Source organism: Panthera pardus, unplaced genomic scaffold (assembly GCF_024362965.1).
Source record: "Panthera pardus isolate Hobbes unplaced genomic scaffold, ASM2436296v1 HiC_scaffold_24, whole genome shotgun sequence".
Taxonomy (NCBI): Eukaryota; Metazoa; Chordata; class Mammalia; order Carnivora; family Felidae; genus Panthera; species Panthera pardus.
In genome coordinates, this window is record NW_026526810.1 from 80,363,277 (window position 1) to 80,390,581 (window position 27,305).

The following is a 27,305-nucleotide window of genomic DNA, read 5'->3' on the forward strand; positions in this document are numbered from 1 at the left end:
GACCTAAATTTGGCGCATGCGCCGGATGGGACTGCTGGATTAAAAACCATGGCGTGGATACCAGCGGAGTCTGCAGTAGAAGAGTTGATGCCCCGGCTGTTGCCAGTGGAGCCCTGCGACTTGACAGAAAGTTTTGATCCCTCCGTACCCCCGAGCACGCCTCAGGAATACTTGAGGCGGGTCCAGTGAGTGATCTGACCCTTGAGGGTGGGCTGGTCGTCCTCTCTGCCCCCTAAATGTGATAAAGCGCTCTGCCCCCGCCTCTGTGGCCGTCCCCAGTCTCTCGCGAGGTAGGGTCGAATCAGGATCACTTGATTATATCTTTATATGGGCGAGTTTTACCTGTGTCAAGTTTGGTGCTCTTAAATTCCTTGCTTTCAGTCCAGTTAATTTCAGAAATATATTGTTTAGTACTTCAATTGCAATTCTGAACTTTGTTTTCTAATTTCGTTAAGAACTGTAGAAATGGATCGCTTGTTTTACTACACATGAACAAAGCACAGCCGTAATCACATTTCTTGGATTTATTACTTGTTTGTAGGATTGAAGCAGCTCAATGCCCAGATGTTGTGGTAGCTCAAATTGACCCAAAGAAGTTGAAAAGGAAGCAAAGTGTGAATGTTTCTGTAAGTTTTATTACCCAGCAGGGGATTCTTCCTCCCCGCCCCCGCCGGAATTGAAAGATCAATGCTATGGTATCCCACAGTATCTCTGATGATATATGTAAGATTTGACTACTCCCTGTGACTTTAGACATTAACTTGTACTTTTCCCCCAAAAGGACAGTTGGCATTTACTGCTTCCAGAGAGGTTTTCAGTAACCCTGGCATTCATGAAGACTTACTGATCATATTTTAAGGAGGTGATCCAATCCTAAAGGACTCTTTAAATAGGTTACTTACACTACCCTTTATTTTTAGGGAACCTTTTCCCAGTTGTCTTCATAATTATTCTTGGACTGGTGTTTAATCTTATTTAGTATAGTTCGCATGTTTTGAATTTGACTGGGTTTTGTTTTTTAAGAATAGAAACTCAAGTTTCTTACATTTTTCTAACTACTTGAACACCTTGAACATTTTTTTTTCATTTATATTATCCAGCATATTTTTTAAAGTGTTTATTTATTTATTTTGAGAGAGAGAGAGAGAGAGAAAGAAAGTAGGGGAGGGGCAGAGAGAGAGGAAGACAGAGAATCCCAAGCACGCCTGATACGGGGCTTGAACTCATGAACTGCGAGATCATGACCTGAGCTGAAATCAAGAGTCAGACGCTTAACTGACTGAGCCATCCAGGCACCACATATCCAGCATATTTTTTTATTAAGCAACTAGGTTGTGCCACTCACTGGGAATACAACAGAGAATAAGACAGAAAAATCCCTATCCTAGCAGAGTTTACATTCTCCTGAGGAAGACAGAGAGCAAACAAGCAAACTAAATAATTATATATCATGACTATTGCTATGAAGAAAATTAAATGTATAATGACCAATAAGTAACAAGATAAAGTAGTCAGAGAAGATCTCTTTGGGGACTTACTATTTAACCTAAGGTCAAAGAAGAGTATTGTTTTTAAATTGTGATAAGTCCTTTTCCTTTTATGTTCTAAGTAATTTCTTTATCTGATGTTTATAATCAGGAAATTTTAACTGAGATACTATAATGTTTCATATCATTCCTATTTATAAGTTTTTAGTTGATGGAAGGGAATGTCTTATATACTTAGCTTTTAAAAAGTGAGACCAATAAGTAACAAGATAAAGTAGTCACAGAAGATCTTTTTGGGAACTTACTATTTAACCTAAGGTCAAAGGAAAGCAGCAGTTTGTAAATTGTGATAAGTCCTTTTCCTTTTACTAAGTAATTTCTTTATCTGATGTTTATAATCAGGAAATTTTAACTTAGATACTGTAATGTTTCATATCATTCCTATTTATAAGTTTTTAGTTGATGGAAGAGAAGGTGTTATATACTTAGCTTTTAAAAAGTGGCTGTACTGTTTTATTTCTTTTTTTTTTTTTTTAAATTTTTTTTTCAACGTTTTTTATTTATTTTTGGACAGAGAGAGACAGAGCATGAACGGGGGAGGGGCAGAGAGAGAGGGAGACACAGAATCGGAAACAGGCTCCAGGCTCCGAGCCATCAGCCCAGAGCCTGACGCGGGGCTCGAACTCACGGACCGCGAGATCGTGACCTGGCTGAAGTCGGACGCTTAACCGACTGCGCCACCCAGGCGCCCCTGTACTGTTTTATTTCAAGGCAGTATGTGATTAATTTTGAACTGTTGTGCTGTCTTAGGAAGCTGAAGTAGCCCTTGTAAAGTCAAGTGTCTTAAATTATTTGAGAACATTCTACCCATACCAAAATCCTTTATTTGTAATGTATCTGTTTCAAAAGTTTTGTTATTTTTCTTAATTTTTTTTAATGTTTATTTATTTTGAGAGAGAGACAGAGGGAGAGCAGGGGAAGGGCAGAGAGAGAGAGGGAGACACAAAATCAGAATCAGGCTCCAGGCTCTGAGCTATCAGCACAGAGCTTGATATGGGGCTTGAACCCACAAACCGTAAGATCACGACCTAAGCTAAAGTCAGACGCTTAACCAACTGAGCCACCCAGGTGCCCGAAACAGTTTTGTTATTATAGAAAGATAGGACTAGATTATATCTTCAGGACTCATATAATATTTCTTAGTTTAAAAACTTCAACTATGAACCATTCCAGATTGCTCTTATTGAAGTGACTATGCAAGGATCATTTCCTAATGTTTAATGTGTGTTTGTTTGAGAGAGAGAGAGAGAGAGCGAGCACGTGCGCTCAAGTCGGGGAGGGGCAGAAAGAAAGGGAGACACAGAATCCAAACCAGGCTCCAGGCTCAAACTCAGGAACCATGAGATCATAGCCAGAACCACCCAGGCTCCCCGTTTACTAATGTTTAAATTTGAACATAAATAGTAAAGTGAAAGGCCTATGTTTTGCATGTGCAAAAAGTATAGTATTTTTCTTATATGGTCTTCATCATCTATTTTATTACTCTTCATCTTGATTCTGCTTTTACTTTACAGAGGCATGAGATTCTACTTATACCACTGACATTTACTGTAATATTTATGAATTGATCTCTAGCTTTCAGGATGCCAGCCTGCTCCTGAAGGATATTCTCCCACACTTCAGTGGCAACAACAACAAGTGGCACAGTTTTCATCTGTTCGACAGGTAAGTGTACTTTATTTAAACCAAATTAAACCTCTTTCCCCTCCCTCCCTTCCTCCATCAAGATCTATTTCTGTTCTTAGACTATAGTTGTAAAAATGAGATTCATTATTCTGAAGGATGAAGTTAAAATATTTATTAATCAATTACCAAATAATAATTATTAGAGATAATACAGTTTGAAACATGTTTTCCAAATTTCAGGATTGTTAGAATGCTGCACAGTTGATTTCTTTTCAGTTATCCATTCACTGGAGATCACTTGTCTAACTTTTCTTCCTTCAGAGTGTGATCAGACATAGAAGTCACTGGAAATCACAACAGTTGGACAGTAATGTGACCATGGTATGTAAGTTTCTTTAAGTTGTACAATGTGTACCTATTTGAGACAGTTCCTATTTATTGCCAGTCTTTAAAGATTCACTTACTTAACCTATATTATTTTTGTTCCTTTTCATTGACCATTAATAGAAACAATTCCATTATATTGGTGGTCTTAAAAATATAGACTCAGTAATGCAAGTTGTTATTTTATGACAGTTTTAATCCATAGCATCTTGAGAGGCTTTGGATAGGTATTGTTAGGCCTCTACAAATTTTAAGAGTTCTTCTAGACATTGCTTTTTTAGAAAATAAATATATTTTTTAAAGAAAGAAAATAGGGGCGCCTGGGTGGCTCGGTCGGTTAAGTGTCTGACTTCAGCTCAGGTCATGATCTTGCGGTCTGTGAGTTCGAGCCCTGCGTCGGGCTCTGTGCCGACTGCTCAGAGCCTGGAGCCTGTTTCAGATTCTGTGTCTCCCTCTTTCTCTGCCCCTCCCCTGTTCATGCTTTGTCTCTCTCTGTCTCAAAAATAAATAAACATTAAAAAAAAAAATTTAAAGAAAGAAAATAAATATATTTTCAGTATTTACAAAAAGATTCAATGAGGTAATGGTGCCATACCACAGACATTTTGCTAAAGCCCGTCATGCATACTAGAAAGTAGTATTTTCTGTGCTTTATCAACTTAGATATAATTTTAAACTCTTCAGGAAATATGTTCTCTCTGGACTACTGAATAAAAAGGGGAGTTGGGGAAGAGATGGATACATTGTTCCAGGACAATACTTTTAATGTTTTAGGGAGTCTCATGTTCTTCCTGAGAATCAAATGCAAGTATTTATCTTCAAAGGAGAAAATTGTGTGCCCCAGCACACAGTTTTGCTCACAGTTTCAGGTAGCTGGTAGATTCCAGGTTTTAGAAGCTTCCTATAGTTAGTGCTTCCTAATGTCTCTTACATGGTGACACATTGGGATAAACGGAGCAGGCTGCTTGCATAGCCTTGGACTACCAGCTGAAAGCTGAGAGATTCACTATATAGACTTTACTTTCTTCTCCATACCAATTGAAAGCTCTGCTCTAGGAAAAGTGTGAAATGAACTAACGTTACTTGCCCACAGTCATTTAACTCATAAAAGGGATAGCTGAAATTCAAATTGAAGTTTGTTTGGCTATAAAGCCTTTTGCTGTGTTGTGAGGCCTCCTGGTAAAAAGGGGGTAGGGGAGGAAGGGTAGATGAGTAGATTTTTTTTTTCTTGCTCAGCATCAGGACTTTAGGGTACATGCTTACTAATTTAAAAAGAAGCTGCATCAGTAACATTATGACAACATAATTTTGTCAAAAATGTAAATGACCTAACATAATTGATTGAATAAATTCTGGTCCATCAAAACAGTGGAATATTAATAGCAATAACATGTTCATCATGGCAAAAGTAATCGTTACGTAAATAATGAAATTAAAAATGTCTAAAGCATTCTGACATTTAAAGCAACTATGTAAATATAAACATTTATTGATCTATTCATTTATTATAAAGTACCTGCTGTAGTTAATAATCCGGGAATTATTCAGTGTACCTGAAGCAGAAATAGTCTCTGACCTAATGGAGTAATGGAAAGGGCAAATACATTGTTTTAGTACAATAGACCTTTTCGGGGTCTCATATCTGTCCTGAGAATCTAATGAAAGCTATTTATCCTCAGGGGGAAAAACCGTACCTATGCAAAGTAATGTGCAAGTTGATATGTACAAATAAAAATTGTTTCTTAATGTGGTTACATTGAGCTGAATGCCTCTCCCCACTGGTCCTACATTTGATGGTGTAGTATAAACCTATTCTTTCTTTGACTGAACTGCCCTTCCAGGTATGTGAAGTACATCATCCTGTCTCTTTCCCTGGTATAAACATCCTTTGTTCTTATAAACATTCTTAGTGTGTTTTTTCCATACCAGTTTCCATCTTTATCACCCTTTTCTGAGCCTACTCTTGTTTGTTAGTGTCCATTAAAGTGTGATCCAAACTAGACATGTCCCACATAATGTGTAACACTTGGGCACTGTATTAGTTTGCTAGAGCTGCCATAACAAAACACTACAGATTGGGTGTTTTAACAAACAGTAATTTATTTTTTCACAGCTCTATAGACTGTGAAGTCTCAGATCAAGGTGTTAGTAGGTTTGACTCCTCTTGAGGCCTCTCTGGCTTGCAGATGGCCGTCTTCTCGCTGTGTCCTCACATGGTCTTTCCTATGTGCACAAGCATCTCTAGTGCCTCTTGGTATGTCTGAATTTCCTCTTATAAGGACACTAGTCAGATTGGATGAAAGCCCACCCTAAAAACCTGATTTTAATATAATCCATTATAAAGGTCCTGTCTCCAGATACAGTCACAGTCTAAGATACTGGAAGTTAGGGCTTCAACGTACGAATTTTGGTGAGACAAAATTCAGCCCATAACAGGTACCATATCTTTGTGTTGAAGTCGTGGGAATACAGAGGACCTCACTTCTTTTTTTACTATTCAGTAAAAGAAAAATACATAGAAATAAGTAAATTCCTTTTTTTTTTTTTTTCCTTTTTCTTTTAGCCAAAGTCTGAAGATGAAGAAGGCTGGAAAAAATTTTGTCTGGGTGAAAGGTTATGTGCTGAAGGGGCTGTGGGACCAGCTACAAGTGAAGGTCCTGGAATCGATTATGTACAAGTAGGTGATATGTGGATAAACAAAATAAAAGTGTTCTAATTTTGGTGTGTAATTTAACATAAAGACTTCACAAACTACAGCCTAGGCCGAATCTAGTCTGCAGCCCGTTTTTGTGCAGCCAATGAGCTACGACTGTTTTTTATAATACTAAGCGACTGAGACCGTGTGTGGCCTGCAAAGCCTAAAATACTTAGTGTTTGCCTCTTTACAGAAAATGTTTGCCAACCTATGACTTAATTAAGTGGCTCTTTAACTTAAAAATGTGCAGCCCAGTTTTTGAAACAGTGTACTGTGACCTTTCTTAGGTGGGCTTCTTATGTCTTAGGTTTTAGCTATGTGATACTTTTGAGTTAGATAAGATTCAGGGCTTTTGTTTTTTCTTTTTAATGTTTATTTTTATTTTTGAGAGAGAACCACGTACATGTGCACATGCATGCAAGCAACGGAGAGGCAAAGAGAGGAGACAGAGGATCTAAAGTGGGCTCTGTGCTTTCAGTGCAAGGCCCAATGTGGGGCTGAAACTCAGAACTGTGAGATCATGACCTGAATGGAAGTCGGATGCTTGAGCCGCTCAGGTGCCCCCAGGGCTTTTTTTTAGCCTGGGTTATGAGTTTTGAGTAGTCAGGGAAACAAAGGAAAACATGACACAGATGCTTAAAAATGCTTAGTAGATTTCAGGGGCACCTGAGAGGCTTGACTGGTTAAGCATCCAACTCTTGACTCTTGGCTCAGGTCATGATCTCACGGTTCCTGAGTTTGAGTCCTGCGTCAGGCTCTGCCCTGACAGTGGGAAGACTGCTTGGGATTCTCTCTCTCCCCCTTTCTCTCTGTTCTTCCCCCACTTGCGTGCGTGCACTCTTTTTTTCTCTCTCAAAATAAATAAATAAACCTAAAAAAAATACTTAGTAGATTTCATATTCTGGAGATGAAGTGTTAATAACACTTCACAAAACAACAAAAACTAATTGGTCCAAAAAATGTAAAATCTCCAAAAATCATGAAAAGATCAAGAACCCAATTGAAACAGAAAAGGCAAAGGATATAAGTAGCTCACAGAAAGAAAAATATGAATTTCTCTTACATGAGAAGATGCCCGCATTCACTTGTAATAGAAATATAAGTCCACTGAGCTGCTATTTTCCAGCTAACGTTAACAAAGGAAATTTGATATTCTGTGTCAACAAGGGTTGGGAAAATAGGCACTCTTACACATGGTGGTAGGGGTATAAGTAAATTCAGATCTATAAGCTAGCTATCTTGACACTGTTTCTTACACAATCTGTTGTTCTGGATAATATCCATAATGTATGTTACATTTCAAAATGTATTTTAATTTGACAATTAAAACTTATTAACATTTATTGTATTTATTTTACTTATATATACAAGTAAAATACACCATGTGAAAGAACCATTTAAGGACGCAGAGTTAACGCATATCCTCTTAACTTTCTCAGAAATCAGTGTTGTTGTCATAATGAAGGATCCCAGCATTAAACTTCAGCGTACTTTTTTAACTGAATCAGATTAGGTTTGAAAAAAAATCACTCTAAGTCAAGTACCTTTAATTCCTAAAATGTTAGCTTTAGCTGAAGATTTTGAAAAAGTGTATACAACATGTTATTGTCACAGTATCAATTTTTTCATATTATCATTTTAAGAAATTTCATACTTTAACATTTTAATTACTAAAATCATTATCTTTAAATTTATGTAGTCAAATTGAAAAACATTTTTCAATACCTCCTTTATAATACCATTTAGTAAATTTCAGTCTCATTTTTCTTTCAGATTGGTTTTCCTCCCTTGCTTAGTATTGTTAGCAGAATGAATCAGGTAAAATCCATAATAAGTATGTATTTATTCTTTTATTTCCAATGTGTATGAAAGTATTATGAATACATTTATTGAACACTTACAATATATAAGATCCTGTCCTAAACTCTTTAACAGTTCTTATTTAATCACCAATATAACCCTTTATGGGGAGTTGTTATTAATATCCAACTTTTATGGATTAGGAAACAGAATTGGAGTTTTTCAGCAAAATTTAATGGCAACACTGGGATTCAGTCCCAGTTTGACCTAATTCCATAGCTCATGCTAAATCATTTTGCTAAACTATTCAATTGTGTACATTTCAGTTATAAGTCTTAGATTTTGGGATTTGAAGTAAAATGAAGGTGAAATTGCTATGAAATACACAGGGGCACCTGGGTGGCTCAGTTGATTAAGCCTCTGACTTCGGCTCATGTCATGACCTAGCAGTTAGTGAGTTCGAGCCCAACATTGGGCTCTGTGCTGACAGCTTAGAGCCTGGAGTCTGCCTCGGATTCTGTCTCCTTCTCTCTGCCCCTCCCCTGCTTATGGTCTGTCTCTCTGTACCTCTCAAAATTAAGCATTAAAAAAAAAAAAAATTAAAAAGAAAAAGAATGAAATAATTTCTTAGACAAAAGGGGAGAAAAATGGACTTTGGTTCTTCAGTCTTTTAGGATGAGGAATTCTATTACCTACTTAAAGAGCAAGTAAAAATTTTGATTGTTTTGCCTTCACATAGCACTGGGTGCCCTTGGAAGATAAATTTTTTTAAGGGTCATATGCTGTTGTAAATCATATACTGGCTAACAGTTTCACTTACTTGATCATTTGCATTAAATGCTGTAGTAGTCATTCTCAGTGTCCAACTATCCTTGAATAAGCGAGAGAATATTTTCAACAGTTTAATAAATTCTGTCTATATAGCTTTAAAACAGATCTTTCTCCACAGTAACTTTTTTTTTATATTTTTACTTTGACTTAATGAAAATAACTTGAAGGTATTTATGCAAAGATTTTTTTTAAGAGCACATGGAATTTTTCGGGTATTTATAAACTAAATTAGTAGTTACAAACTAAATCCTAGGATTTAAACCAAGATATTGATACTTGAAAGTATATAAGAATATTTGTCTAAAAAGTCTTCTCACTGAGTGAGCCACCTAACCAATTACTAAATACAGTCATAATTTTCTCTGGAAGTCTAAAGAATGGGACCATTTTAAATATCAGAGTTGTTTTCTAACTAAACTTAATGAAACCCATGTTGAACTTGTCTTTGTTTTATTACTAATTCATTTCTTCCACTTCCCCTTTCTCCTTTTTTTAGGCAACAGTAACTAGTGTCTTGGAATATCTGAGTAATTGGTTTGGAGAAAGAGACTTTACTCCAGAATTGGTAGTATTGCTTCTTTTTATTTTAATAATGCAGACAAAATTATACATACTTATTTCATATATGAGATATGACTAACATGTTTATAGATGTATGTATCATACCTGTGTATAATTATGTGTATGATGTAAACTATGTTTGTTTGCACTGAAATTAGGAATTTATGCTAGCATGCAAATCAACATGCTACTTCTTTTGTTGAAAAAGACTTGCCTTAGAAAAAGTCAACTAAAGAGTTGATTTATATCCTGAGAGAAGCAACATATCTCATGGCAGTGTAGTAACAAACAGTTACAAACTGGCATCCAGTCTGGAGATCCCATTTTGACTGGCTTAACAAAGTTAGAAATACATTTTCTCAAATGGCTTTGAAATCCAATCCACAAAAGAATATTAAATGCCAACAATAATACCAAGCACTATGTGCCAGGCATTACTCTACGAACTTTGAATATAGTGACTCCTTGAGTCCTCCAGTAACCTATGAGCTGTTATTTGCATTTTACAGATAAGGAAACTGGAGCACATAAGGATTCAGTAACTTGCTTAAGATCACACATCTCATAACTGGCAGAACAGAGATTCACACCCCAGCAGTCTGGCTATACTCTTAACAACTACGCTTCAATGGTCTCTCTACTTTATAGTTTTATATTCACAGATCATTTTTCACCTTCAAAACCGGGGTCAGTTTGATGGGCATTATATAAATGAATTATCTACATTAGTCCCCTAGTAAGAAATTTTATTGTCCTTTGAAGCTAGATTTGATTTTTAGAAACATGTATTTTTTATAGTTAAAAGATATTTGTAAAAGAGTGTACCTGAGGCTCCAAAGCTCCCTGTCAAAGCATAAGATATAATCTTTGCCCTCCAGAAGTTTAGAATCTGTCTGGGAGAAACAGATAAACCAACATTATATAGTGTACAAATTTCTAAGCTTGCCATTCAGGCAAGTGGCTTAGATAAGGCTCTTACATAAGTATGATGGTGATATCCTTTATCACTAGATTTTCATTTTTCGTTTTTGTATTTTATTCTTTTAAGTCTCTGCTATGTTACATGTACTTCTTAAGGGGAAAATAATGTTTAAAATCACTGCTTCTAAAAAATAAATAAAAATAAATCACTGTTGGGGCACCTGGGTGGCTCAGTTGGTTAAGCGTCCGACTTTGGCTCAGGTCATGATCTCATGGTTTATGAGTTTGAGCCCCAAATTGGGCTCTGTGCTGACAGCTCAGAGCCTGGAGCCTGCTTCCAATTCTGTGTCTCCCACTCTTTCTACTCCTCCCCAACTCGGGCTTTGTCCTTCTCTCTCAAAAATAAATAAAAGCATTTAAAAAAATGTTTTTAATTAAAAATAAACAAAAATTAAAAAAATAAATCACTGTTTCTGATTCAGTGCTCAAACATGTCTTTTACATAGTATAATTAACGTATTATTCTGGAATTTTTAGCTCACATTACATATATATATTTCCGTATGATAATATAATTCACATAATTTCCATTGTCTTAATGCCTTATAGTTTACTTCGATTCTCTCATTAATGATCATTTGAGTTCTTCCTTATATTTTACAATCATGACTAAATTATAAACATTTATATTAATTTCACTTTGTCAATTTCTTAGGATATTGCTAGAATATAATTATTGGGTCAAGGTTTTATAAGCATTTGTAACACTCTCCCAGATTGCTTTCCAAAAGGAAGGAACTAGTTAAGAATGCCATCAGCAAAGGATTCTTATTTCTTTTCCTTGCAACTCTATTTTTCTGGAACCATATGCAATTGCTATTTCTGTAGTTTAAAAACATTTGATTATCAGTAATTCAGTATGGTTCAATCTAACATTTTATAATTTCTGTTTTCAAATTGACTGAATTTATAGTAGTATTTCATATTAAAGACAATTTATATTTCTTTCAGTGTCAGTGAAACAATATTTTTCCCATGCATTAGTATATTAGCTATACCTTCAATAGAAAACTTTGTTCATATTCGTGTTACTTGTTCATTGGCATCTGTGTATTGAACTCTAAATTCTGTATCAGTTCTTTCTGTCTGATAGTGACCTTTTAGCAGTATTACATGACCTGTTTTCCTTCTCTTCCTTTAATCTTTATTTTTTTAACTCTGTGTTGTAAGATTTTTTTGATTTTTTTGATTTTTTTTTTTTAACTTCTAAAGATTACTCACTGAAGGGGGTGGTAAGTTTGGCTTTTCCTATTAATTAGTGAAAGCATATTACCAAAAAGTAACTGTATTTGCCAGAGGAACCATGGAAGTGTTTCTGAACCAATGACAACTGCGTTACTAAATTGTAACCTAGTTAATCCTTTGAGTCTAACTTTGAGTAACTGTATCTTAAATCAACAGTGTTCAATTTCTGTATCCAAGTAACCATACCATCAGAACACTCCTATTGAGAATATCAGTGTTTAAAGTAAAAACCTAGATCATGAAGTTTGCTTATCATATACTAACAAAAGGAAAATGGAACTCTTTTTGAAAATTTCTGTACTTGGGATTACTTTAATATTTTTTTGAGAAATACAGCCTCATTTTTCATCCAAATATGAAAGTATTAAGGAAAATTTTTTGCTATTTTGTGGTGGGTTTTATGTTTTAGTATTGCCACAGTGTGCTCACTGTTTGCTGACCTTTGAAAAAAGGAACCTCTCACTATAAATCTTAGACAATCAGCGGTTTAAGCACCATTTGAATACCTGAATGCCAGCTATATATAGTAAATGTGGTGCTGAACATGTGAGTCAAGTTTAAATGTACAGTAGCTTTTTTGATATAGAAGAGAATTCCACTTACTATTTATTTAAAAAAACCTAGATGTGAATCTTTTGTTTAGGAAAAAGTTTTATTGATTTTGGGGTTGCTTGAGGAGCTAATTTACTTTTGTTGCATAAATTGCTATGTAACCGTTGTTCTAATATTCTTTAGGTTTCTCCAAAGTGATGTATTGCTCAGATTAAACTCTGTCATATACACTGCTGGTAGAAATATAATTGGATACATCTTTTATGGAGTAAAATTTAGTGGTTATATCTCAGAAACCTTTATGAACATACATATGCTTTGATACCACCATTTTATTTCTAGGAATTTAGCCCAAGAAATCAATGAGAAATGCTCTAAAACTTATTTTAAGGATATTTATCACACTATTTTTTATATAACAGCAACAAATTAAGCCTCCTAAGTGCTCAATAATAGGAAATTGGCTAAGTAAGTTTTGGTGCATCCAGAATGGAACATTCATTTCACAAATATTTTAATTAAGCTCCTGTTGTGTTCCAACTCTAGACTGAGTCCTGGGGGTATAATATCTATCATTATAACCTCACAGAGTTTGGGGGAAAGAAAGAATAAACCAGCTATGATAGGAAAGTATGATAAGTACTTGGTTAAAGAGTATTTATATAAGTGCTATGTTGAGATTAATAACGTTCCCTTGTTAATCCCATTTAACAATGTTGGGAGATATTTATTATGTATTACAAGTGAAAGAGATGGTTACAAAATGTTATTACCCCACTATTAATGTTACAATAATGATAGAACTTTATCTTTTAAAAGTTGTATGTGTAAATAGGAAAAAGATGAACATTTTTAAAGTTTTAGCGAAAATTTTATCTGGATGGTGGGATTGCAGGTTTTTTTGTGCTTTTTGTATTCTTCAGTTTTTCTGCATTAAGTATATATTCCTTTTGTAATTGAAAAGAAAAAACCTATTTTATTTATTTTTAGTAGTCAGAAAAACCCATTTTAAAAGAGGATGGGGATAGATTTCATTTGCCATGGTACTTAATAGAAGTATAGAAGTATCAAAACATTATTTCATCTAGAGTATAGTTCCTTTGTATAGACACAGGGGACAAAGTTAGAAAATTATAAAATTATTCATGTATCTGTCTATGGACAGAAGAGGAAAAAATGTATCTTAATTTTTGCAGGGACTTACACACTTCTTAATGTAGTTTTCTGGTCATGAATTAGGACTTCATTTATAGTAAGAATCTCTGAAATGAACTCTTTGGGGCTAAGGGTATTTTGAAGTGTCTGATGTTCTGTGTTTATAGTAAGAGGATACAAAAGAGATCAGCTGGCTGTCTAGATGATCCTTTGTTGTCTGTATCCAAACAGTTAATGTTAAATGTTAAATAAAGTTATCCATAGCAAATAACCAGACACAACATTGGACATTTTTTAAGTTAAACTTATAGTGTAGTATTTGCTACTTACTACCTTTTAAAATCCTGTTTAGGGAAGGTGGCTTTATGCTTTATTGGCTTGTCTTGAAAAACCTTTATTACCTGAGGCTCATTCACTGATTCGGCAGCTTGCAAGAAGGTGCTCTGAAGTAAGACTCTTGGTGGTAAGTTACAACTTACTATTTCAAATTGAAAGCACTCTTCAATTTATATGGTGATAAAAAGGATCCCATTGAAATAGGAAAATGTGGAATATTTTATTAGTCGAGATTAGATTTAGGCACATAATAAAAATAGGCCTAAAATAACAGGTTAAACAAAATGGAACTGTTTTTTTCTCAGATAAAAGAAGTCTGGGGGTGCCTGGCTGGCTTAGTCTGAAGAGCATGTGACTTGATCTCGGGGTCATCATTCAAGCCCCACATTGAGTGTAGAGATGACTTAAATCAAGTTTAAAAGAAATAAATATTAAGGGGTTCCTGGGTAGCTCAGTTAATTGTCTACCTCCTAGGCTTGATCTCATGGTCATGAGTTCAAGCCCCAAATTGGGCTCTGTGTGGAGCCTACTTAAAAAGAAAAATTTAAATAAGGAAAGTCTACAAGTGGATAGATCAGATCTAAGATGGCAGTAACCCAGGCCTTTCAGTTCTGCTTCGTGGCTTCCATCTTCAAGCTCACCTCATGATCCAGGACAGCTGCTGGAGCTTCAGCCACTATATTATTTGCTTTTAGGAAGCTAGAAAGAAGAGAAGGTATCCTCTAATAAAGTTTCCCAGAGGTTCCACAAGCACATCTGGCTATATAGCTCATTTAGCCAAAATTTAGTCACATGGCCATAAGGAACTGTGGGAAATGTTTACTTTTAGCTGGTGGCAGTGTCCTTAGCTAAAACTGAGCTTCATTTGCTAAATAGTAAGGGGACACAAGCTGGAATGGTCAGCTAACAATCTCTGACAAAATGATTATTTTGAATTTCTCCAGTTAGATGCTTAACTAACTCATGCCTGCAGCGTTATAATATAAATAAATTTTATGCTGGATTAAGCCCATTTGTGATTTTTTCTTTCATCCCTTCTTTCCCTTCCACAAAATGTATACTTGTTCTCCACTGACTACTCCAAAATATTTTTATTAAACATCCATGATATGGCCCAAACTAACTTATATGGCCTGTACTCCAAGCCAAATGTACTTGCTACTAATACTCAGTAAATATTTCCCATGTTTTGTTCCTAGACTTTATTTCCTCTACAGAAGTGCCTTTTCAGGCTTCTAGTTCTGCATCTAAATACCATTTACTTTTTACAATCTGGCTCATATTTTACTACTTTTTTTTTTTTTAAGTTTTTATCAATTTATTTTGAGAGAGAGAGAGTGCAAGCCGGGGAGGTGCAGAGAAAAAGGGAGAATCCCAAGCAGGCTCTGCACTATGGGCTAAAACTCATAAACCTTGAGATCATGACCTGAGCCGAAGTCATATGCTTAACCAGCTGAGCTACCCAGGCCGCCTCATATTCCACTACTTTCTATGATACTTTCCCTGATCCCAACAATTAAGAAGAATCTCTGTATCCTCTATTTTCCCAGTATACTTTGTATCTTTTTTATGGGCACTTAACACATTTTTCCTTTCATTAAAGTTAATACGGATATTTCATCTTCTGTGCTATTAGCAAGTAGTAGGTTTTATTTAGCTTTGTTCCATATAGCACTTGACACATAGAGTTGAGTATACTAACACCATGGAAGTTTGTCCTGAGTTTGAATTAACATGGGACATGTCTGTTACAACATTACTCAATAGGTTATTGTGACTATATCTTGAAATGTATAAAAATAAATATCAGGGGCACCTGGCTGGCTCAGTTGGCAGGCCATGTGACCCTTGATTGTGGGGTCATTAGTTCAAGCCCCCACGTTGGGTGTGGAAATTACTTTAACAAAATAAAATCTTGGGGTGCCTGGATGGCTCAGTCAGTTAAGTGTCTGACTCTTGATTTCTGCTCAGGTCATGATCTCACCATGGTTTGTGGATCGAACCCCACATGGGGCTCTGCACTGTCAACACAGGGCCTACTTGGGATTCTCTCCCTGTCTCTACGTTTTTTCCTGCTCGTGCACACACAAGCTCTCCAAAATAAACTTTAAAAAAGTAATTTTAAAAAAATCTTAAAATGAAGAATGAATGAATAAATAAATAAATTTCATACTCTCTGTAAGACCACTTTATAAAACTTACAGTTCAGCAACTACCTTCATTACAATTGAGAACCCTTACCTGAACTGGTTTCTGGTATGTTATTTTTTTTACATTTATTTATTTATTTTTGAGAGACTGAGACAGAACACAAGTGGGGGAGGGGCAGAGAGAGGGGGACACAGAATCTGAAGCAGGCTCCAGGCTCTGAGCTGTCAGTACAGAGCCCGACACGGGGATTGAACTCACAAACCGTGAGATCACGACCTGAGCCAAAGTTGGATGCTCAACCGACGGAGCCACCTAGATGCCCCTCTGGTATGTCTTAATTTAGAAGGCGTGCCTGGGTGGCTCAGTGGTTAAGCGTCCGACTTCAGCTCAGGTCATGATCTCACAGTTCATGGGTTTGAGCCCTGCATCAGGCTCTGTGCTGACAGCTCAGAGCCTGGAGCCTGCTTCAGATTCTATGTCTCCCTCTCTCTCTGTCCCTCCCCGGCTCACACTCTGTTTCTCTCTCTCTCTGTCTCTCTCAAAAATAAATAAACATTAAATTTTTTTTTTTTTTTTTTAATTTAGAAGCCAGGATTTCACTCCTCAGTTGTAAGCTCTTTAACACATTTTTATATAATTTTTTTTCACTACTGTCTAGTTAGGATATAGGCTCCTTTTTTTTTTTTTTTTGCTACTCTACTTGGAACAAGAAAAGATCTCTCTCCCAAGTTATTCTCCTTTGAGCCTTCAACTGTTTCTTTTCCCTGTTGAGCATCTTTCTTCAAAAGATTATGTTAGATGTTCCTCACGGGTTATTAATTCTATAGTTTTCTCCTTTTTCTTTGAGGTTTTCTATTGCCATGTGATTATTACTATTATCTAATAAATTTTTCATGTTTTACATCTTAAAAGCAAATTTGCTTCAGAAATATTAGGGAGAACTCTACATTTTTCTGTTTTTTTCCCTTTAGGACAGCAAAGATGATGAGCGGGTTCCTGCTTTGAATTTATTAATCTGCCTGGTTAGCAGGTAAGTAACCCTTGGATCCTTGCTTTATAATAGTGTTATTAATGGAGACTATTGTTTTCATTTTCTTTTTTTGTTTGTTTTTAATTTTCTTTTTTTTTTAACGTTTATTTATTTTTGGACAGAGAGAGACAGAGCATGGACGGGGGAGGGTCAGAGAGCAGGAGACACAGAATCTGAAACAGGCTCCAGGCTCTGAGCTATCAGCACAGAGCCCGACGTGGGGCTCAAACTCACGGACCGCGAGATCATGACCTGAGCTGAAGTTGGCCGCTTAACTGACTGAGCCACCCAGGCGCCCCTATTGTTTTCATTTTCAAGCAGAGGAAATTAAGGTGTAAAGAAACAATATTATATGTATCACAATTCCCTATTTATTTTAAAATTTTTTTTAATGTTTATTTATTTTTGAGAGAGAGACAGAGTGTGAGTGGGGAAGGGGCAGAGAGAGGGAGACAGAGAACCCAAAGCAGGCTCCAGGCTCTGAGCTGTCAGCACAGAGCCTGACGTGGGGCTTAAACTCACAAACCATGAGATCATGACCTGAGCTGAAATCAGACGCTCAGCCGACTGAGCCACCCAGGTGCCCCACAATTCCCTATATTTCTAGTTTTTCTCTGTAAGTAATGCTTCAGTGAAGATCCTATTATTTCCTGAGGGCAAACTCCTAGAAGTAAGTTGAAAGGCATGCCATGTAGTTTTATTTATTTATGCATGTACTTTTTTTTAAAGTTTATTTATTTATTTATTTTGAGGTGGCGGGGGGGGGGGGGCGGAGGGGAGAAAGAGAAACCTAAGCAGGCTCTGCACTGTCAGCATGGAGCCCAATGTGGGTCTTGAACTCAACCCGTGAGATCATGACCTGAGCAGAAATCAAGAGTCGGATGCTTAACTGACTGAGCCACCCAGGCATGTAGTTTTAAAACAGATACTTATTAATAGTTTCCCTTCCAGAAACTCATACTTTTCTGTATTCCCAGAAAGTGTCAGTGAGACCCTCTCCTATTCAACACTGGGCATTTTCAATTAATATAAATATTTCCATTTTCATAATAAAAAGATGTAAATTATTTTTATTTACATGTGTTTAATTACCAGTGAAGGTAAAAAATATTTCATTCTATTGCAATTTTGTTTCATTTGATTCTTTTTTATCTTGTTTTATAATTACATAAAATATTTACATTATTCCAAAGTTAAAATTTTAATTCAAGGTACATTTGAAATATTTTAGAATTCACCTTTATCGTCTTTAGCCTTTCTCCCCCTTAGTTTTCCATTTTATTATAAATTTTTGGTTTATCGTTCATTGTTTCTTTTTAAAAGTATAAGCAAGTATACATAAATATATCTGCATTTGTACACATGCTCACAAATGTAGCATACTAAACATACTGTTCTGAAATTGCGGGGTTTTTTTCACTTATTAAATCCTAGAAACTGCACTATAGCAGGGTAGGTATTTTTCTCATTCCTTCTTTACAGAAGCCTCATAGTCTTCCACTGTGTTGATGTACTGTTATTTATTCAACCAGTGCCCTTATTGATGGATATTTGGGTTATTTGTGGTGTTTTGCTATTACAAATAGTGCTATTAACATTTTTTAAACATACGTTAAATTCTTTTTTTATTAGGTATTTTGACCAACGTGATTTAGCTGATGAACCATCTTGATGTAGTTGATCTCTCAGGAATGGAAGATACTGGTGATGAAGGCAGCCCGAGTCTGAGGATATACAGTGACAACTCAAGTATCTTCAGCACTATTTGAAGGGTCTTCATCTTAACCTGTGCATCTCAACTTGATATTCAGAAGATAAATTGCATTGCTTTGAATATCCAAAGTATCTTTGGAAAATCCCAGCAAGTTTTTGATGAATAGTTTAAACAGTTTTCTGTAATCACATGCTTTTAAAACAAATTGAGTGCCATTTATTGGTGAAGCATCCTGTACAGAAACTGTATGGTGAAATTTTACAGAGGTGCTGTTTCTTTGTGTTTTTACATATATACACATGAACTTTTCTTGTAAATGTGTTTTTTGGGGCACCTGGATGGCTCAGTCAGTTGAGTCCAACTCTTGGTTTTGGCTCAGGTCGTGACTTCACAGTTTGTGTGATCAAGCCCCACATTGGGCCGTGCACTGACATTATAGAGCCTGCTTGGGATTCTGTTTCTTCTTCTCTCTGCCACTCCTCTCTATTTCTCTCTCAAAATAAATAAACATTAAAAAAAAAAAAATCTTGTTTTGACTCTTGACAAAAGATAATGGATAAATGTCCTTACTATTAGAATTAAGATAATCTTGATTAGGGTGCCTGGGTGGCTCAGTTAAGTGCCCAACTTCGGCTCAGGTCCTGATCTCACAGTTCGTGGGTTAGAGCCCCTCATCAGGCTCTGTGCTATCAGCACAGAGCCCAGAGTTTGCCTCAGATTCTGTGTCTCCCTCTCTCTCTGCCCCTCCCCCGCTCACGCTCTGTCTCACTCTCTTTTTAACTTGTTAACTTTTTAACATCATTTTCAATAATACTTTTTCTTAACACATCATTTTGTCTGTCAAATCTCTTATTCATATCACTTATAATTTATGTATTTTTTATCTATTTCTTTGTTGGTTAGGAATATTTTCTACTTTAACAGATTCAAGTAGCAATGGCTTTTCAGTAAGGGGTTATTTTTCTCACACAACAAGAAGTCTAGAGGAGCTAGAGGAGAAGTTTACTAGCATTGGTTCCATGATTGATCCCACAATACCAATGTCTCTGAGAATCTTTTGGCCTTTCCCTTGTGGTAACAAGATGGCCACTGCAGTTCAAGGTAATGTGTCTGTACTCAGGACCAAAAAAGGGGGAAGGAGTCAGAGCCTTTCACATCTGATTCTTTTGTCATGAAGGCAAAACCTTCCCCAGAAATTCACAGCAGATTTGTGTTCATCTGTTGGCCACAGTGTATAACAGGATCACCTGTAGCTTGGAGAAGGGTGGGGAAGCAAAATTGTAAGCCTTTCCAGTCTTTCCAATTAAGAGGTAGAAAAGGAAAGGGGGGGGGGGGAGAGCAGGGGAGGGAAAGGAAGAGGGGATTGGAAATACCTGTGGACCAAGCTACAGTAGTTTTGCCACGAGTTACAAATTGACTAGAAATTTTGTATTTGAATCTTGTTACATCTTAGCTGATTTTTAAATTATAGCCTAGTAATCCAAATTGTGTTTTACCATAATTTAAACACTCTCATTGTTGGGTATCTAATCTGTTTTCAGTGTTAATCCCATATAGAAAATGCTGCCATGAATATCTTCATGTATAAAACTTTTTCCTTTCTTTGACCAGAAGTTCCCAAGAGTAAGGTTGCCAGTAATGAGTTTATCAGTTAATAGTGCATTTGAAAACTGAACTGAGGTTTTAAAAATTAGGGATTTACTTTTGCTTCTCATAATAATTGTGGTGTAACAAGTTCAGGGTTGGTATAGCAGCTCTACAATATCTTAAATGCCCTGGACTACGTCCAGATTTCTCTTTCATCAATTTTAATAGCTTTCATCTTTTTAGTCATGATATGGTTGCTTTATCTCTTGCCTCATATCTAGATTCCAGAAAGAATGGCACCACTCCCTCTTGTCTATATCAGGGGAGCAAAACATTACAAGAAACCCTCAATTTATGTATTATTTGCCAGCAATCTATAAAATTTTCTAATTATAAAGAAAGCTGGAAAGTATAATTTTTTAGCTGATAACACTGTCAGGCCTGCCAAAAATGGGAGTTCTGTTAGAAAAGAGAGTGAATATTGGGTAGGGAGCCAGCACTGTCTACATTAAAGAGTTTAGATTTCCAACTTATACCCAGTTACCAGTGTATAGCCTCACATTTTTTGCTGATTTGATGCTTAGGGGGTGAGGGGCTGGGGGTTGATTTAATAAAGTTGAAATATCAATTATTCTTTTAATTTACATTTCTTCTAAAACTAGTGTCTGAGCATCTTGTTACACATGCTGCTCACAGAAGAACAGAATTCCTATGGACTAGATTAAAAAAGGCAATTTTGTATGTGCAGAAGACAAGTGGTATAAATTAAGTAGTTACACCTCTATTTTCCAGCAAGCCACAGAATCTCTAATAGTGAACTGAGAACTCATGTTTATAAGGACTCATCTGGCATAGGATATTTTTCAGGAGTGTAGAGACAAATGAAAGTTAAAGACATTTTAAACCACTCATGTCCTAAGAATAAAGTAAGAAGACTACCAATATAGCTTTAGTGTTTATCAAGCCTTTCACAATTAAAAGTACCTTTGATTTTAATGAGAAATTGAGAAAAATTCCCCCAACTCATAGGTAGAAAGCCTTAAAGTTCAGGGGCGCTTGGGTGGCTCTGTTGGTTAAGTGAGTTCAAGCCCCGCATCGGGCTCTGTGCTGACAGCTCAGAGCCTGGAGCCTGCTTTGGATTCTGTCTCCCTCTCTTTCTCTGACCTTCCCTTGCTCATGCTCTGTCTCTCAAAAATGAATAAACGTTAAAAAAAATTTTTTTAAAAGAAAGTCTTAAGCTTATTGAAAAATTACACATTTTAAATGTGAATTTTTTTTATTTATTTTTTTTAATTTTTAACATTTATTTATTTTTGAGAGAGACAGCATGATCAGGGGAGGGGCACAGAGAGTCAGACACAGAATCTGAAGCAGTTCCAGGCTCTGAGCTGTCAGCACAGAGCCTGACGCAGGGCTCAAACCCACAAGCCATGAGACTGTGAGCTGAGCTGAAGTTGGACACTTAACCAACTGAGCCACTCAGGCGCCCAAAATATAAAATTTAGAGGTATTTTGAAAATTACAGCTATCAAATGGTAGTTTAATCATGTCTATGATGGGAACAGTGACAAAGTAAATTAGATTGCACCTATAATTTTTTTCCACATAAAAGATTACTTGTTTTGTTCAGGAGGATATTATATGTTTATTAAATTGTGATATTTTAATTAAAATTATATTCATTTCTATTTTTAAAAATAAGATTATTTCATCTGTGTCTTTTAGCAGAATAAGCAGTTAGAGGCCGAATTAGATTAAAAGTGGTTTAGGTTATCAGTTCTAGCATCTGGGGACAAAGATAAAAAAAATGTTTTAGAGGGGTGCCTGGGTGGCTTAGTCTGTTAAGCCTCCGACTTTGGCACAGATCATGATCTCACAGTTTGTGAGTTTGAGCTCCACGTCAAGCTCTGGGCTGACATTTCAAGAGCCTGAAGCCTGCTTCGGATTCTGTGTCTCCCTCTCTCTCTGCCCCTCCCCCACCTGCTCGCGCGCGCGCGCGCGCTCTCTCTCTCTCTCTCTCTCTCTCTCAAAAATAAATAAACATTAAAAAAAAGAAAAATGCTTTAGAAATTATTGAGACAGGTCAAGTTGACCTGTGTTCATGCCAAGATTATATTTTGCCTATATATGTTACCAAATTCCCATCAAATCTGTAAAAAAAATGTTTCCCAAATGACGCTAGAATATTGATTTATGTGAGCTATTAGGGTTTCTGAAAAAAAAAAAAATGGTACTGTGATCAAGTACTAGGTAAAATAAAATTAAGCTGATTATTGAGGTTTTCAGAACCTGTAAAATGTCATTAATGAGCATTAAAGATCTACAAGAGGATGGATTTCCAAAATATATTTGATCACAATACTCATTTTTCAAAGAGCATTTTGAAAAGCTTTTGTAGGTTCTGTCCAGTTAAAATTTGATGACCCCCAAAATTGTGCCAATTCCAGTTTCTGCAATCAGTCTAAGGGCCTGAGTGAACTCCCATCCTATAGCTATATTCTAGTAGAGCTTTGAAACAGTTCACCAGGCAACGTTGGCTCTAGGATTTTGTTTCCTTTTGTCACTGCATATTTGGTCCTGCTGTGGACTGGATACTTATGTCCCCCCAAAATCCATATATTAAAATCATAACCTTCAAAGTGATATTAGGAGGCAGGGTCTTTGGGAAGTGATTATTAGATTATGAGAACTCTGTCCTCATTATGTGATTAGTGCCCTTATAAAAAAGACCCCAGAGAGTTAGCTAGTGCCCTTCTGCCAAATAAGGACACAAGCAAAAACATCTGTGAACCAGGAAGCAGGTACTCACCAGACACTGAATCTCCTTGTCCCTTAATCTTGGCCTTCCCAGCCTCCAGAACTGTGGGAAATAAATTTCTGTTTCTTATAAGCCTATAGTATTCTGTTATAGCAGCCCAAATGGACTAAAGTTCTGATGACATCTCCAGTTACAAGGTTTGATTGCTAGACACAAGGAATCAAGCTGTGTCATTATGGTTAGAAGAAGCCACTGACTAAACACTTCATGCTGTCCTCAGAGTTTGTCATTCATATGGTACACTTTTCTACTTTCTGCTCTTTAAAACAGGTATGCTACTCAGTAAGGGCCCTTGATGACTCTAATTAAGATGAAGTCGTACAAAAGGATACTGAAATCCAAGCCACTTTCTAATTGCAAAAGGCTTATAAACCAAAACATTCTGTGTGATATTTTTATTCTTTATTTCCATATGTACACACAATAGGCACTGTGCTATTTACACAGATTATCTCAATGTTTACACCAATCTTATGATTTTATCCCTTTTAGCAGGTTTCTAACCTGGAGCCCATGAGCTTGAAAAGGAAAAAAATTATATCTCTATTTTTACTATCCTCCTTTTACTTAGCATTTCCTTCAGTTATAAATATAGGAAACAAACCATAGTATCATTCATCAATACCTGTGACTTTGTTAGTTAGCATCAGAAGTCCTAGATGTTTTCATATCAAAGTGTAGTTGCAGATGTTTCAGAATATTCACACAGTAGTTCAGAATACAGTAGTTATAAAACCTGCCTTTAGATCATGTCTGACTGCAGATTTCCTGTCTATAGCTTCTGGTGCCAACTAACTATAGGCCTGGAAGCCAACACCAAACATTGTAGTTGTGTGTTCTCACTCTGGTTTCACAAATATCTGCATTACTTTCTGGTATTACCTAGGTATGACTGATCTATAAATGGAAGGAACTGAGCCACAAGACTACTTCAGTTAAAAGAACACCCCACAGGTTCTTAGGCAAGCTAAACAACAGCTGTCATTCTGATGTCTTCACATAAAAATTAATTTTAATTTGTCTCTCTCTCTATATATATATTTCTAAGTTTGTTTGTTTGTTTATTATCTTTGGTAATCTCTACACCCAACATGGGGCTCAAACTCACAATCAAGAGTCACATGTTCTTCTAAGCCAGCCAGGCACCCCTTGCCTCTATTTTAAATATATTGCCTTGTTTAACATAAAGCACATATATCGCATTTTTTTTAATGTTTACTTACTTTTGAGAGAGAGAGAGACAAAGTGCAAGCAGGGGAGGGGCAGAGAAAGAGGAAGACACAGAATCTGAAGCAGGCTCCATGCTCTGAGCTGTCAGCACAGAGGCCGACGCGGGGCTCGAACTCAAACTGTGAGATCATGACCTGAGCCGAAGTTGAGCACTTAACCAACTGAGCCACCCAGGCGCCCCTACATCACATTTTAAATACTTTGAAGTGCGCCTGGGTGGCTCAGGTGGTTAAGCACCCAAGTCTTGATTTCAGCTCAGGTTATGATCTCACAGTCATAAGACTGAGCCCCACACCAGGCTCCACACTGAGCATGGAGCCTGCTTAGGATTCTTTCTCTCTGCCCCTCCCCTGTTTGTGCTCTCTCTCAAAAAAAATAATTTTTTGATAACATTATATCAGTACAATTGTTTCCTTTGTAGCCTTATGTATTTTATTTGTGCATTAAAAACATTATGAGGAGTTCATAAACATCAACACATTGCCAAATAGGAGTCCCTGGCCCCCAAAAGGTTAAAAAACAAACAAACCCTATACTATGAGGAAATGAGTTTTCACCACTGTCCCATCCATCCCAAATATGGGTCCTGAGAGTTTTCCCCTTCAACATTCCTCCCAAGAACTCCTGCTACAGGGGCACCTGGATGGTTCAGTCGGTTAAGCATCCTACTCTTGATTTCAGCTCTGGTCATGATCTCAGTCTTAAGATTGTGGTCAGCCTCAGGTTCGCAGTGAGTGTGGAGCCTGCTTAAGATTCTCTCCCTCTCCTTTTGCCCCCTCCTCCACTTGTGTTCTCTCTCAAAAGTTCTCACCCTGATGAAGACATTTGTCATGTTGTGAGCTGCTCAGGGGAGAGACCTACATGACAAGAAACTGTGTCATGTAGAGACCTACATGACAAGAGAGGTGTCTCTGCCTAACACAAATGAAGAATTGCATTCTATCAACAACTCCATGAGTGTGAACTTGGAGGGTGTCCCTGCTGCAGTTGAGCCTTGTGATGGCTGCAGCCCCTGCTGATGCATGGACTGCACTCTTATGAGGCTTAGATAGATAGATAGATAGATAGATAGATAGATAGATGAAATAAAGAACTGCTTCAAAGAAGGGGTTATTATCCAAAAGGGGCAGTTTGGATGAGGCTCAGTACAACTTTGGGTGAGACTGGAGAAGTATTCCTTCTGTTAGCAGATCTATAACTGATAACCCATGGATTCCCCCTTTTGAAAGAGAAAACAACAGCTTACATGGTTCCTCAGCACAAATGGCTGAAATACTTCATGATCTGTATCACTGGCTTGACTTCCACATAGTAAACGATCTCTTCTCTGTGGCACTGGGCATCTTGATGTACAATAAATCCTCTTTCCAGATGGCACCCTCCATAATGTCTTTCTCCCTAACCAAAGACCTCTGCTAGTTAGCCCTCCTGACTTAGGGATTGTGGGGATGATTACTTTAAAACTCAAATAATATAAAGCTAAAAGTAAAAATCTCCATTTATTATACAATTTACTTGTAACTTTCCAGTCTTTTTGATAGTATCATGTATATTTATACATTATATGCGCAGTATCCTGCAGTCAAATGCTCTACCCCTGAGCTATACCCCCCATGCGCAGTATCCTGTAACAAACTTCTCTTAATACCAATTAACATTCATTTACATAAATATATGTTGATCTAGTTCCTCCCTTTCACCAGCAGCACAGTATTTCCTTGTATGCCAGTACCATAATTTAATCAAGTGTCATCAATGAACACTTAACTAGGGGCACCTGGGTGGCTCAACTGGTTGAGTGTCCAACTTTGGCTCAGGTCATGATCTCTCGGTTCGTGGGTTCTAGCCCTATGTTGAGCTGACTGCTGTCAGCGCAAAGCCCACTTCAGATCCTCTGTCCCTCTCTGCCCCCACCCCCGCTTGCACTCTCTCAAAAATAAATAACACATTTAAAAAAAATGAACACTTAAATAGTGAAAATCCTTATACACACAAGTTTGCCTACTCATTTTTCCCAGCTTGAGATATATTTGACATATAACATTGTCTTTTAAGTGTAAGGTGTAGAGTGTGCTGGACTAATATGCATATATATTGCAAAATGATTACAATACTGAACACATCCACCACTTACTCCAGTTAACAAAATGTTGTGTGTGTGGTGAGAACTCTTAAGATCTACTCTCTTAGCAACTTTTTTCTTTTTTTTTTTAAGTAGGCTTCAAGCTCAGTGCAAAGCCCAGCACAGGGCTTGAACTCATGACCCTGGAGATCAAGACCTGAGCTGAGATCAAGAGCCAGATGGTTAACCAAGTGAGCCACCCAGGCATCCCCAGCAATTTTCAAATATACAGTATTGTTAACTATAGTCACCATGTTATACATTACATCCCTAGAACTTATTCATCTTATAACAAGATTATACCCTTTGACCACCTTTACCCTCATTTATTTTCTTAGGTTAAATTTATAGAAATGGAATTGCCACATTAAAGGATATCCGTGTTTTAAATTGATGTACTTTTATTTATTTATTTTTTTTAATGTTTATTTTTGCGAGAGAGAGACAGCACAAGAAGGGGAGGGGCAGAGAAAGGGAGACACAGAATCTGAAGAAGGCTCCAGGCTCTGAGCTGTCAGCACAGAGCCCGATGCAGGGCTCAAAAACAGGAACTGGGAGATCATGACCTGAGCCAAAGTTGGACACTTGACTGACTGAGCCACCTAGGTGCCGCACTGATGTGCTCTTTTAAAGGGCAGATATGCACTTATGGCAAATATGGTATGCACTATATTTTCCCCTATTTTAACATTTTAATAGTGTTTTCTGCCATGCAAATAGTTTTTAAAATTTTTGTCAACAGTTCTGTCTGCAGTAAAAAAATTAAAACACATTAACATGAAATCTACCTTCTTAAATTTTTATGTTTACAGTATTGTTAACTATATGCACATTGTTAACACAGATCTTAGAACTTTTTCATCTTGCATAAAACAAATCCTGTACTCCTTGAACAACTCCTAATTTCTCTTTCCCCAGCCTTGTCAACATGCTACTTTCT

At 36.7% G+C, this 27,305-nt stretch overlaps 1 protein-coding gene across 5 annotated transcripts; it reads left to right on the top strand.

The window, feature by feature from the left end:
* Positions 1–26,742, top strand: GEMIN2 (gem nuclear organelle associated protein 2). Of its 5 annotated transcripts, none has more exons than XM_053889369.1 (10): positions 1–185; positions 542–626; positions 3,123–3,212; positions 3,495–3,554; positions 6,121–6,234; positions 8,026–8,070; positions 9,380–9,448; positions 13,730–13,840; positions 16,836–16,894; positions 26,462–26,742. In XM_053889369.1, exons 1-10 carry the CDS (start codon positions 49–51, stop codon positions 26,496–26,498), a joined length of 807 nt encoding a protein of 268 aa, XP_053745344.1. In that variant the 5' UTR covers positions 1–48; the 3' UTR covers positions 26,499–26,742. The 5 variants fall into 5 exon arrangements, with proteins under 5 accessions (XP_053745344.1, XP_053745346.1, XP_053745345.1 ...); XM_019426098.2 differs by lacking the exon at positions 26,462–26,742 and adding an exon at positions 18,527–18,916 and having other exon boundaries at positions 2–185; XM_053889371.1 differs by lacking the exons at positions 13,730–13,840; positions 26,462–26,742 and adding an exon at positions 18,527–18,916.
* Positions 26,743–27,305: the final 563 nt, after the last annotated feature.